Genomic DNA, 13293 nt, shown 5'->3' with positions numbered 1-13293 from the left:
AACACTTTACACTTTTACACAAATTACCATCATTATTCCAACATTACATTTCTCAAACATTAAAAAACATCCTCTTTGTTTTTCTTGTGACCTTTCTCGATAAAGAAATTCCATAAACACTATAGGGAAAACTTGAGTGTTTTCATTTCAAGATGTTTGTGGGACATTGTCAATTACAAAGATTTATAGAAAACTATGAAAATATAGGCAAAAGATAACAAGCCTGAATACAAATCTGAGAGCAAAGCTTTTCATGGACTTCCTGCCAGATTTCAGTTCTTTTTTTACTTTCATAATCACACTGTCATAGTCTTAAGGCATACCCAATATAAAAATATAAATATACCGTTTTGATAAAATGTTAAAAAAATTTAAAAATTTGCAAGTTCAAAAAGACAAAAAAAAAAAAACCTTCTTTAAAAGCTGGCGGTCACATTCTTACGATAGCTGCTCATCAACTCATTTTCTCAGTGCGGAGACGACCTCTTTCATTGCTGCTGCCGCCTTCTGCAGGTCCGTTTGTTTCTTCTGTAGCTCTGCAACCAGAGCAGAAAACATTTTAAAATAAGTGCAGTGTAATAAAAAAGTAAAACTGAACTTTATGGCAATTATTTATGACTTTTTTTTTTTTGGGTTGTTGTGTTGTTTTTTGTTTTGTTTTTTTATCTTTAACTCCTGAAATCATTTTGCTCCATGATTCCAGAGAAACACTTTGGTGATACAATGATACTTGTATATACAGCACCAGTCAATGTTTTTTTTTTCTTTTTTTTCTCCCTCTATTTTAAATTAACACTGAAGTCATCCAGACTATGAAGGAACACAAAAGGAATAATGTAGTAAACTTAAGTGTTCAAAGTAGGCACCTTTTGATTACAGCTTTGCACACTCTTGGCATTCTCTCATTCAGCTTCATGAGGTAATCACCTGAAATGGTTTTCCAACAGCCTTGTAGGAGTTCCCAGAGGTGCTGAGCACTTGTTGGCTGCTTTGTCTTCACTCTGCGGGCCAACTCATCCCAAACCATCTCAGTTGGGTTTAGATTAGGTGATTGTGGAGACCAGGTCACCTGATGCAACACTCTGTCACCTTCTTTCTCGGTCAAATAGCCCTTACATAACCTGGAGGTGTGTTTGGGGTCATTGTCCTGTTGAAAAACAAATGATGGTCCCACTAAGCGCAAACCAGATGGGATGGCATGTCGCTGCAGAACGCTGTGGCAGCCATGCTGGTTAAGTGTGCCTTGGATTTTGAATAAATCGCCAACAGTGTCACCAGCAAAGCACCCCCATACCATCACACTTCCTCCTCCATATTTCATGGTGAGAACTACACATGTAGGAACCATCTGCTCACCTTTTCTGCGTCTTACAAAGACATGGTGTTTGGAACCAAAAATCTCAAATTTGGATTCATTCGACCAAAGGACAGATTTCCACTGGTCTAATGTTCATTCCTTGTGTTCCTTGGCCCAAACCATTCTCTTCCTCTTTCTTTTTCCTTAGAAGTGGCTTCTTTGTAGCAATTCAACCATAAAGTCCAGATTCACACAGTCTTCTCTGGTCAGCTGATGGTGAGATGTGTGTGCTGCTTGAACTCTGAAGCATTTAGGTGGGCTCTTATCTGGGGTGCTGTTAACTTGCAGTTTCTGGTAACTCTGAACTTATCCTGTGCAACAGAGGGAACTCTTGGTCTTCCTTTCCTGGGGCGGTCCTGATGAGAGCCAGTTTCATCATCATAACGTTTGATGGTCTTTGCGACTGCACTTGAGGATACTTTCAAATCTATCAGACTGACTGACCTTCATTTCTTAAAGTAATGTTGGACTGTCGTTTTTCTGTACGTAGTTGAGTAGTTCTTGCCATAATATAGATTAGAACATTACTCAAATAGGGCTATTCACTGCATACCATCTCTACCTCTTAACAACACAACAAATGGTCTAAAACACATTAAGACATTAAACTGAAAGCCATTCCAGGTGACTACCTCATAAAGCTAACTGAGAAAATGAGCTGTCATCTAAGCAAGAGGTGCCTACTTTGAAGAATCTAAAATCTAAAACATTATGGTTTAACATTTTTTTTTTTTTTGTTTACTACATAATTCCATATGTATTTCTTCATAGCTTGGATGACTTTAGTATTAATCTACAATGGAGACAATTTTTAAGTAATGAAACAACATTATTAGAAGGTGTGTCCAAACTTTTGACTGATACTGTATATAAAAATAAATGAAAGCATGAGGCACTGCAGTTTAAAACACTACTTTTACATTTATTTATATTTTGCTTTATATCTTGCTCTACACTCCCCACCCACAGTGGGAACAGTAAGACCAGTCCCTTTATTTTTGCTGTAGACTGAACATTTGGGTTTGACATTATATAAGATGAATGAGACAAAAGATCAGTCAGTTCAGTCCTTGTACCTGACAATTTTCATAGGAATGTTTGTTTGTTAAGCCACTTAACACTGACCTATGAATCATTCAAGTATAAAAAAGAGGCGCCTAACTTAAGGATGAACCAGTATTGAGTCTATGCATAATAAACAACTTAGTAAATTTTATCTTTAGACACTTTGTTACTAGCAGCCTGTCACAAAAACCCAATTTGTTTCCATTCTTTAGTTGAATCTATCAAAAATGTCAAAGATAATGTAGTTTGACAGGCATATAATAGTATTTTTGCACCAACAAGGTGATTCCCAAAGAGCTAGAAAACTATAAGAGAGAGAAAACTATCAGATCTCAGCATGGTGTATCCTTAAAAAAAAAAAAAAAAAAAAAAAAAACACAAAAGAAGTGCCAGATTGTTTTAAGCCTGTCTACAGTACATGAGCAGTATCTGAAAGTCATGTTCTCAAGAATTAGGGGGAAAAAATCCAACAAAGACCTGACACAGGACCTGAGAGATGCACCTGGTCCTGCCAACTACCACCAGACTGTCCAGGAGTTCAATGATGCCCTGATCCACATTTGGGATGCAATCCCCACCCCATTAGAAGCACGCCCAGATGTAAGGTGTCTAATGAGCCACATTATGATACAAGCTGGATAAGCCTGTGATTCAAATTTTTAGCTTTACAATTACACAACGTATATCAGCTTCCACGGTATCAAATGTACCCACAGATACCTAAGAAAATGGGTATCTGTGTTGAGCTTGAAATTTTAGTATTGCAACAACCGCAATATATCCATGAAGCAGAGGTAAATTACTGTTAACCAAAGACTGTAATCAGGAGATGCACCACTAGAGCAACACTGTTTTACCTTCCTGCTGCTTAGCCACAAACTCTGCCAATTTTCCAGAAGCTGCCATCACCGATAGTGCAAGATCATATTCTGTGGGAAGGAAAAAAAAAAAACAAATAAATCAGAGTTTCACATTCCTTCAGTTAAAACATAACGGTTGGATAGAATCTCATGAGCGTCATATATCCTTACCCTCTTGGCTGGCCTGATCTGACTGGATTTTGTTGGAGATATCATTCATGCTATTAATGAAGTCAGTGAAGATGGCCTGTGTACATCCCGCTACATTACAGCTTTTCCAGAAGGTGGTGGAGTCGATTTTAGGCTCTGAAACTGAGGGAAGCGCCACAGGAGAGGAAGAGGACCTAATGGATACACAAACGGGTTCAGGCGGAGCCGGGAAAATGGCCGGGCTGGTGCAGGGAGGTGATTTGGACTGGCCAAAAGAAGGAAGGAGGTCAGCGGAGCTTGGCCGTGGAACAGAGGGTGCACTGGTGTGTTGACCAGGGCTTTGGACAGCTTTTTGCTCAGGCCTGGACCCTAAGAATAAAAGTGGTCTATGAGTCCTCGCAGCTTTTTACCATTTCAGTACTGAAAAATCTCTACATTTCATGTGACAGCGATTTCTTAACCTTTCTAGATGAGTGTTTGGTGTTTGTCATACATTTATTTCACAGGCATAAACTTAATTAATTTCTCTCCAATCATTCACCACTGAAAAATACTTGCTCTGTCGAATGTGACAAGGCACCTCTTTGAGCACATTTCAAGTATTTTAATGAATATATCTAATAATGTCAAAGTGTGTCCTTTTTCACAGGAATGCACATAACCTTCACTTTGTGCTTGTAAATGTGCAAAATACTTCCAAAATATGCTCATCAGCCAAACAATTAAAACCGCTTGCCTGATATTCTGTAGATTTGCTTTGTGCCACAGCAACAGCTCTAACCTGTCAAGGCAGGGACTCCACAAGCCCTCTGCAGGTTTCCTGGGTTATCAGGCACCGGTATGACAGTAGGAGCTCTGGCGAGGCTCCTTCCATTTATTATAAATCTAGTCTATGGCTGCTTTGCATCTTCATAAGCAGTCAACTGCAATGAATCAGACTACACAGGCCTTGGGTGCCTCTAATACTGGACCTTCTTCACTTTTGTCCTTCCTTTAACCACCGTGGGCAGGAAATGATCATTGCATGTGTGTAACCACCTCAGAAGACCTGCAGTCTTGGATGTGCTCTGACGCAGCCTCATCATCACTGGGCCTTGTCAAAGTCACTCAAATACTTACACTTCCCATTTGTCCTAATTCCAAGGCATCAACTTTAAGAACTGATTGTTCACTTGCTGCCCATAGTAACAGACACATAATGCTTTGTCTGACTGCTGTATAATCATCAAAAAATTTTGGTCTACTAAAACACACGCTCAGTCTCAGGAGGAGAAACCTTACCCTTGTGCATTTTCTTGACCGGCTCTATATCGGCCTTAACTAAAAAATCTTCTTGTGGAGCGGATTCAGTCTGAGGGGAGAGTTCAGCAGTTGACAATGTAAGTGGCTCAGGCAGTACACAGATCTCCACAGGAAGCAGCAGACTCTCTGACTCAGCATCCTAAGAAGAAGAAAGCACATCTCATCACAACACCGTCCTGCTAGCGCTCTTTCTATACCTCATATGAATTGAATGTAAAAAAGATGGATTTTGCAATTAAGTTTCCTTTAGAAATTGCTTCACTAAAATTGTTACTTACTGATTGTGAAACTAATGTGAATATATATCAGAAAAAGACCAAATCTTCAGAGTGCTAAATATTAATGTATAACCAAAAGATGAGACTTTATAGCTGCTAGGGAAAAAGACAATATCTGAGAACTCACAGAGTCTATGATTGTGTCTTTATCATTTTCATCCTCCACATGATTTCCTTAAAAAAAAAAACAAAAAAAAAAAAAGATAAATTTGCCAGTTAAAAAAAAAGTCAGCTCTTAATTATTCAAACTATACACACTGAATCAGTGACAACTTACCTGACGGAGACCCAGCGGGGTTCTCAATGTCTCTTCTGTAAAGAGGAGAACATCATTTATAAGAAGAAGAAAAAAAAAAAAAAAGATCCTCTGACATTTTTATAGACCAAGAAAAAGAAGTAACCATACAAAAGCCCCTGAAAAACTGAGATTCAATAGGCAATACATTCTGCAGACATGTTTGGCCTTTTTGGTGGTGTTTTGTTAGGCTGCAATTTAATAAAACTTGCTGGTAGTGTGCTTTGTTAACTCTGGACAACTTTTTCCATTATTGGACGACGCTACAAAGCTAATGAAAAAAGTAAAATATGAGTTCTGTGGATCAAAGATTACGTTTTGTTTTGCACAATCAATACACCAAATTTGAAATATAAAATATATATATATATATATATATATATATATATATATATATATGAAAAACAAAGAGGCAAAACCTACCTGATAACTTCAGGCACAGTCTGCCATTACGAGAATAAACATATGAGACAGGACAAAAATGGATATTTTAAGTTATTAGTCATATTTAGCCTCTAATGATGTTATTGCAGAATTAATTAAAGATCGTACTTTGAGTTCTGGAACTGAATTAGCACTTTCATCTATATCAGACTCTAACGGGGCACATATATCCATTGGCATGTTGTCTTCATTGTCATTGTCAACTATTTTTTTTTTTTTTAAAAAAAAAACAAAAAAAAAGGGGGTTGGTTAGCTGGAGCATGAGAAGCCCACAGAGGTGAAATTTTATTTTCTTGCATTGTGGTTGACCTGAATTTGAAGAATCAGAGATTCTCTTCTTCCAGCCTTCAGGTTTATGTTTATAGCGGGTCTCCTCCTGCCTGCGACAAAGATTGGGAATCATGACAACTGTGTCTGGTGGTGGACAGCCAAGGGAAAAATATATAAGAAGAGGAAGAAAAGTTTGCACCCTTTTGATAGATACTAACAGGGAGCAATTTGCCCACCTCATTTCCTTAGATTTTGCTTCCAAGCAACAAGACTGTCATTTTTAAAGCGGTCTTGATCAACAGTTCTCCAGCTTTCTGAAGATCTTTCAAAGTTTTTCTTTGGACATTGGCTGCGATTTCACTCATTTTTAGTCCAGTCTTTATACCTGACCATTTTCATATGCATACTTTTTATTTGTTGAACCACTTAACACTGACTTATGAATCATTCAAGGATTTAAAAAAAAAAAAAAAAAAAAAAAAAAAAGGCACCTAACTCAAGGCATGAACCAGACAACTTACCTAAGAGCCAGTTTTAATTAGCATTTTTAGGCACTTTGTTACTTGCAGCCTGTCATAAAAAACACAATTCGTCCCCATTTCTTTATTTCATCTATGAAAAATGGCAAAGATTAATATTAGTTTAATATTAGCTGTTAGCTAAAAACAGGCCATATCTTGGCACTGCGTGACCTTAACACTTTTTTTTTTTTTTTTGCATTTTTGGCCACAGCGGCTTTTCTCGGCAGTGGAGAGAGAGAGGAAATGGGGGGAAGATACAGAGGAAGACACGTGGGCAAATTGGCGACAGGCCGGGACTCGAACCCGCGCCGCCCGCACCACAATGCGACACATGTATGTGGTTGCCGGCTTCACCACTAAGCCACCGAGGCGCCCAACCTTAACACATTTGAGGAGAAGTGGCAGGCTCAAGAACACTGTGGTTTCTGATTTATGGGGGAAAAAAAAAACAAAAAAAACAACAACAACAACATGGGTTGTGGAGTGTGAAACCACTGATTTAGAAAGTGTTTAAAGTAAAAAGCTTGTAAATTTAGGTACACGTGCATCCCATACTCACTTGTCACAGTCACCCAACCATCTCTGTTTGAAAAGCAAAAACACAAGTTTTTAAAAAAAAAAAAAACAATTTGGAAAAATGCCACTTTAAAAAAAAAAAAAAAAACTTTAAACGACTGAACAATACCTTGCTAGAGGTACGCGTGGTACTGTTGGATGAGCTGGAGTCACTGTTGTGTGCAGAGGGTCCGGCTCCTGTCAGTTACAAAGCAATTTCATCTTTGACACAATGGAAAAAAAAATAACTACTGAAAACATAACTCTGGGCAACACTTACCATTGCCGTTCTTCTTATGTGACGCAGGAACATGTTTGTCACAATATAACCTTAAAAACAAACATCTGCTTGTTAGAATATGACTGATGGGATCGGCACAGTAAGAATTAAAGTCTAAGAAAGATGTTTGTAAATACTCACATAATGCTATTAGACAAACTTTCCAAGCTGACATTTCCTTCTCTCTGCTCACAAGCTAGGCAAAATACCTCATGAAAACACAATGGATTGTTTATTTAGAACAGAATAAAATACACACAAATGCACTCGGCACCAGAACACCACAGGTCACAGGGCAATGATCGATTTTGTAGTCATATAATCTGGCTTGCAGCCATATTTTTTTATACACCGAGTCTGAGTGGACCGTGTTCTGCACCTTCACTGCTGCTTTATGGAACTGCAGCTCACTGAAAACTCAATGAGAGGCAGAAACACACAAGACCCGCTCGATTCCTCAAGGGGTCTGCTCATTTATGACCCGCTTGGTAATCAAAAAAATTAACTGGCTGTGCCTTTGTTTATGAATTAGTGCATGGATATGTAAATCACCCACAGAACCATCCACTTCATCTGGCGTTTGGTCTTTGTTTGGTGTTATGAGAATTTATTTAGCATTACTACTTCCAAAATAATAAACCAAACTACAGGTCCCACAAAAAGTACATAAATAAATAAAATCTACTAACCTTAGATGGTCCAGGTTCACTGGAGTTTTTGAGGGTTTTGGAGGTCCTGGGCTTTTTGGTGGAAGAAGCGATTCTATTTATGGACTCCTGTGCTTCTGGTCATGAAATGGAAAAATGAAAATCATAATATCTCATAAACTGAATTTAAAAAAGTATCAAGGACAAAAACTCAAAACTTACGTATTTGCCGCTCATAGTGGGGTGAGCAGTATATCCTGTTAGAAAAACAACAGTTTGTCACAGCTAAATTCAAATGCATTCTTAATTGCAACTATTATTGATTGCTGTTCTTCTTTTTAGATTAGCTGAACATGTTTTAGGACACAAAGCTAAACATATATTGAACTGACACATAGCTCCCATTGACTTCATCCTCAATAGCCTTGGCTCCCTCTTTAACAGCACATGGGTAATGGTAGGACTTCTGGCAGCGTTTGACTTCACACCCAGCAGTGGCTCCCTTTCTCTTGCAGTGGTTACAAGTCTTATGCAAAAAAAAAAAAAAGAATGAGACAATTAAAGACCATTCCCAGTCCATGCCCCAGTTTAGATCTGACAATTTCAAAAGTATTTACCAGTTTGCTTCCTCGTTTCACCTCCTTCAGCACATCCTCCACCGAGAAGCCAAACAGGTCGTCGAACTCTGGTGAATCCCGGCAAAAAATCCCAGAAGAAAATAACTGGAAATAACACAAGAAAGCACGAAATGGGCATAAATGGATATAAAGTAGGAAACTGGTGAGTTTATAAATATGAGCGTTGTCCTAAAGCAACTCAAAGATGTTAAGGTTGTCCAGATGCGTGTGAAATAGTCTAAGTGTGCAAGTGTCCCTTACTGAAGAATACACAAAGTACAGTATTAAAAATACAATATCAGAATCAGTTAGGATAATAAGTTCGATTCATCACAGTAAGTAAGCCGATATTTGAAGTTCATAAACGCAGTCAGTGCCTTGCCTGAAGTGTACAACTCATGGACATCAAGTTCTGTTTTTCCTACCTCGAGATGGTCTGCTAGTTTTGTCTCCAGTGAAAAGCATGCTCTGTTGGGCTGAGATAAGTGAGTGACTTGGCCATTGAAGAATATCTGATTTCTTTACCTGGAGAAACTCTTGGGTTGCTTTTGCTTTGGGTCATTATCCATTTGCACTGTCAAATGCGGTCTGATCAGTTTTGTAAGCTTTTGGCTGAATCTGAGCAGAGATTACACCCTGTACGCTTCACAATTCACCCTGCTGCTTCTATCAGCAGTCACATCATCAATAAACACAAGTAGCCAGGTTCCACTGTCAGCCACGTGCTCACACAACATTGCCTACACCTTTGATACACAATGTGGTATGCTTCAGATCACAAGTGCTTTCTCTGCTTCATACTTACTCTCTCATACATACTCTTCTCATCATACAAGTTCATCCTGGTTTCATGTCTTCAAATATTTTTTTTTTCCAGAACTGTGCAGGCTCTTCTAGATGTGGTCTTTCAGGCCTTTTAGTGTTGCTGTGCTGGCCAGTGAATTCCTCCTTTTTATGAATTTGGCCACTCCTAAAGTTTCTGCCGCCTCCTTCACCTGCATCACGTCTTTTCCCAGTGAAGACATACAAAATCTAAGTTGGAATCGACTGCAGATATTTTATCTTGATAAGGAGGGAACAGGCCTCACCTGGCCATTAAGTCAATCAGTTGTCGTTTTGAGACTCTGAAAATTAATTCCGAATTAAAGCTGCAAGTTTGCACGTTCAAAAAAAACAAAAACAAAGAGAAACCTTTCAAAAATCTATTGTAATGACATACAGAGGCAAAGTGACAAAAACTATCATTGTCCAAATACTTAGGGACGTAACTGTGTTTACATCTAAGGGGCTCAACGTCGCTCGCTCTTCATTCAGTTCCTATGGAACTTGAGCGAAGCGATTGTCGCCTCATCGCACAAGTTCCATAGGAAATGAATGGAGAGCGAGCAACGTCGCCCCCCGTGTGTTGAGCCCATAAGGGGCTCGACACATTTTCAAAGCAGTCCGTGTCAGACACGGCAATAAAGATGAGGAGTCAGAAGATTTTATTGGAACTGACAGAAATCTTGCTGTTAAGTCTCCTCTACAAAAAAAAAAAAAAAAAAAAGACAACCTTGGGTTCATCCTATATTAGCACAAAAGTCCTCTGTATCCGTCTGTTTAACGTTAGTCTTGCGCCAACACTTTCCCCATACGGCTGCCTTTTATGTGTAACTCGATAATCACTGCGTGAAGTGTCATATAATATAGGAAAGTCAAACACAGCTAAAATGATGCTTTCCTTCGACTCATACACGATGGTGACGAGTCTGCATATCGGCGGGAGGTTGAACGGCTGGTGCTCTGGTGCAGTCAGAACAACCTGGAGTTAAACACGCTTAAGACTGTGGAGCTGACAGTGGACTTCAGAGGACACCCCTCATCAATGATTCCCCTCACTATAACCAACAGCCCTGTGACGAATGTGGAAACCTTCAAGTTTCTGGGAACCACCATCTCTCAGGACCTGAAATGGGAGCTCAACATCAGCTCCATCCTCAAAAAGGCCCAACAGAGGATGTACTTTCTGCGCCAACTGAGGAATTACAGTCTGCCGCAGGAGCTGTTGAGCCAGTTCTACTCCGCGGTTATTGAACCTGTCCTGTGCTCTTCTATTACAATCTGGTTTGGAGCAGCAACAAAACAAGACAGAAACAGACTGCAGAGAACTATTAGAACTGCTGAGAAAATCATTGGTGCTCCTCTGCCAAACCTTCAGGACTTGTTCACTTCTAGAACCAGGAAACGGGCAAAGAAAATCATCTCAGACTCCTCACACCCTGGACACACTTTATTTCAGCTCCTTCCCTCAGGCAGGAGATACAGATCACTGTACACAAAAACCACCAGACACTCAAACAGTTTCTTTCCTCATGCCATCACACTCATTAACAGCTGATCAGTAACATTGATCTCTACACAACTGCCTAATGTTACAAACTTTGTTGTCACACTACAACGCACACTACACTTTATTTTATTTTATTATTTATTAGATTTTGGATATTGTAATTCTTAAATTACACTGCACCTTCCCTTCCCAGACCTGTATTGTATATTGTGTATTGTATATTGTGTATTGTATATTGTATAGCATTTAAGTTAAATTATAGGACACTGTATAATACTAGAGAGACACCATCAACCGGAACCAAATTCCTTGTGTGTGTAAACATACTTGGCCAAAATAAACCTGATTCTGATTCTGAAAGTGGTTGCAGACTGCAGCGTGTAGCATACTCTCCGCTCATTGGTCAGTCAATGAGACTCTTGCTGATTGGTTTAGTGCCACGCGACAGCGACAAAAGTAGAACATTTTTCAACTTTGTTGCGTCGCGTCGCGTGGTCGCGTGTGCACGTCTACGTGTACGAGCTCGAAATTTCACATGCACAAATGTCGCCGGTCGCTTAGCTGGAGGAGTGCAAGCGATTGTCGCCTCATCGCACAAGCTCCATAGGAAATGAATGGAGAGCGAGCGACGTCGCTCCCCGTGTGTCGAGCCCCTAAGTCGTATTTTAATGTTACATCTGTTGCAAGAGAACTAATCTATTTACTCTTCATATTTCGTCACTAGAATAGAAATATGAAAATCAGCCAGATGAAATAATCATGAGTTACTCAAAATTGATCTTCCTGTGGTTCTTGGCCACACTTAAGTTTCTGTCCACTATCTAAATGCCGTGTTGTCGCTCACTCTGCGCTATAACGCCCGGCGTGCTTCTTAAGGACAGCGGCGAGTCGCAGCCTACTCGTTACAAAAGAAATAAAGACGAAAAAACAAAAGCATGCTTGTATCTACCAGGCAGTTCTGGTGCGCCGTGACTTCATCTTTAGTCGACAACGTTCCGGTTGTCTTCGTCTCTTCGGACCGCTGACAAAGTATGCAGGACACTGTGCTATCGCTCATTTCTACCGACTAACACGCGGTTAGTTGAAGTACTCAGCTCTTTCTTTCTAACTTACATACGTCTACGCTGAATAAACCCTGCAGTGTGTATCAGTGATTTCCTCGTTTCTACTTCGCCGCCCATTTCGTTGGCCGTAGGGTTGCCAGGTTCTCTTAGAAATATCCTCCTTTCCGTTCGACAAAAATTACGTGAAATTATTACTAATGTCCATCTAACTATTTTATACATAAATATAATCATTTTGAGATTGATAAATAATAGTTTAAGACATATTTAGGTTACCTTTATCTTGCTAACCTTAAAAAAATCCTAACCTTTGGCTGCCCATCAAACACATTTTATTTTGGTTTATTGTTTCCAGTGAATTATACACTGAAAGAAAAGAAAAAGAAAACCTTTGCTATACAGTTATGAAATTATTCAATAATAATACACTATTAACTGCAGCAACCCCGGTTTGTATCTGGGTCACAGCACCAATAACAGCTGGATAGTTTAGTAGCAACACTACTTTCTTTGGAACAATAGTCCTGTCAGGTCTTGAGGAACCACAACATACTGATGAGAAGTGGGTTACTGGAACAAGAGTAAGGCATAAGTGGACAAGCAATGAGAATAGGGAACTGTTGGAATGAATTCCAGCGGTCTTGCCTGGTGTGGTAAACCCGAGTCTCTATTGATCTTGTGCTTAGAGCTTGTTCCTGTGCTGCCATGATTAGTGCCTCTATGCTGTCTTTCAGTCCAGCTTTGACCAGCCATCGGTAGGATTTTCAATATCAGCCACTTCTTCTATCTGCCGTTGGTACATGCCATGCAGGGGCCTATCTTTCTATGGTTTTCGGGTTTCTACTATGTGAGGTATTCACTAAGCACATGATCATTTTGGCTGTCTTCCTGGTGTACTCATGGTTTTTTGCTGTTTCATCCAGGATAGTGGTTCTGACACTCACTAGTCCTCGGCATCCTTTCTTCCGCTTAGCGTACAGTCTCAGGGTGCTGGATTTGGGGTGAATCCCTCCATGCATGGTAAGGAGCTTTCTTGTCTTGATGCCAGTGGCTTCTATCTCCTCCTTTGGCTTATTACCCCAGGCGGGTATCTGACAAGCGGCAGGGCATAGGTGTTGATTGCCCAGATCTTGTTCTTCCCATTCAGCTTCCCTAATACTATTTTGGAAAAATTGCTTATGGGATTCCAAATGCCATAAATCAGATGTGTGTGTGTGTGTGTGTGTGTGTGTGTGTGTGTGTGTGTGTGTGTGTGTGTG

General features: G+C 39.7%; 1 protein-coding gene across 10 annotated transcripts; it reads right to left on the bottom strand.

Moving 5' to 3' along the window:
- phf11 (PHD finger protein 11) lies at positions 1-12159 on the bottom strand. Of its 10 annotated transcripts, none has more exons than XM_030757877.1 (18): positions 11920-12159; positions 8642-8746; positions 8417-8550; positions 8247-8281; positions 8067-8158; positions 7519-7589; positions 7378-7427; positions 7228-7295; positions 7102-7124; positions 6061-6131; positions 5860-5954; positions 5731-5750; positions 5290-5324; positions 5140-5186; positions 4714-4873; positions 3454-3801; positions 3280-3351; positions 1-536 (listed from the first exon to the last, which is right to left on the bottom strand). In XM_030757877.1, exons 1-18 carry the CDS (start codon positions 12025-12027, stop codon positions 460-462), a joined length of 1611 nt encoding a protein of 536 aa, XP_030613737.1. In that variant the 5' UTR covers positions 12028-12159; the 3' UTR covers positions 1-459. The 10 variants fall into 10 exon arrangements, with proteins under 10 accessions (XP_030613737.1, XP_030613735.1, XP_030613739.1 ...); XM_030757875.1 differs by having other exon boundaries at positions 2-536; positions 8067-8161; XM_030757879.1 differs by having other exon boundaries at positions 2-536; positions 7519-7586.
- Positions 12160-13293: the final 1134 nt, after the last annotated feature.

Source organism: Archocentrus centrarchus, chromosome 21 (assembly GCF_007364275.1).
Source record: "Archocentrus centrarchus isolate MPI-CPG fArcCen1 chromosome 21, fArcCen1, whole genome shotgun sequence".
NCBI classification, from domain to species: Eukaryota; Metazoa; Chordata; class Actinopteri; order Cichliformes; family Cichlidae; genus Archocentrus; species Archocentrus centrarchus.
Note: the sequence above shows the minus strand (reverse complement) of the source record. Positions and strands in the feature narration are given on the sequence as shown.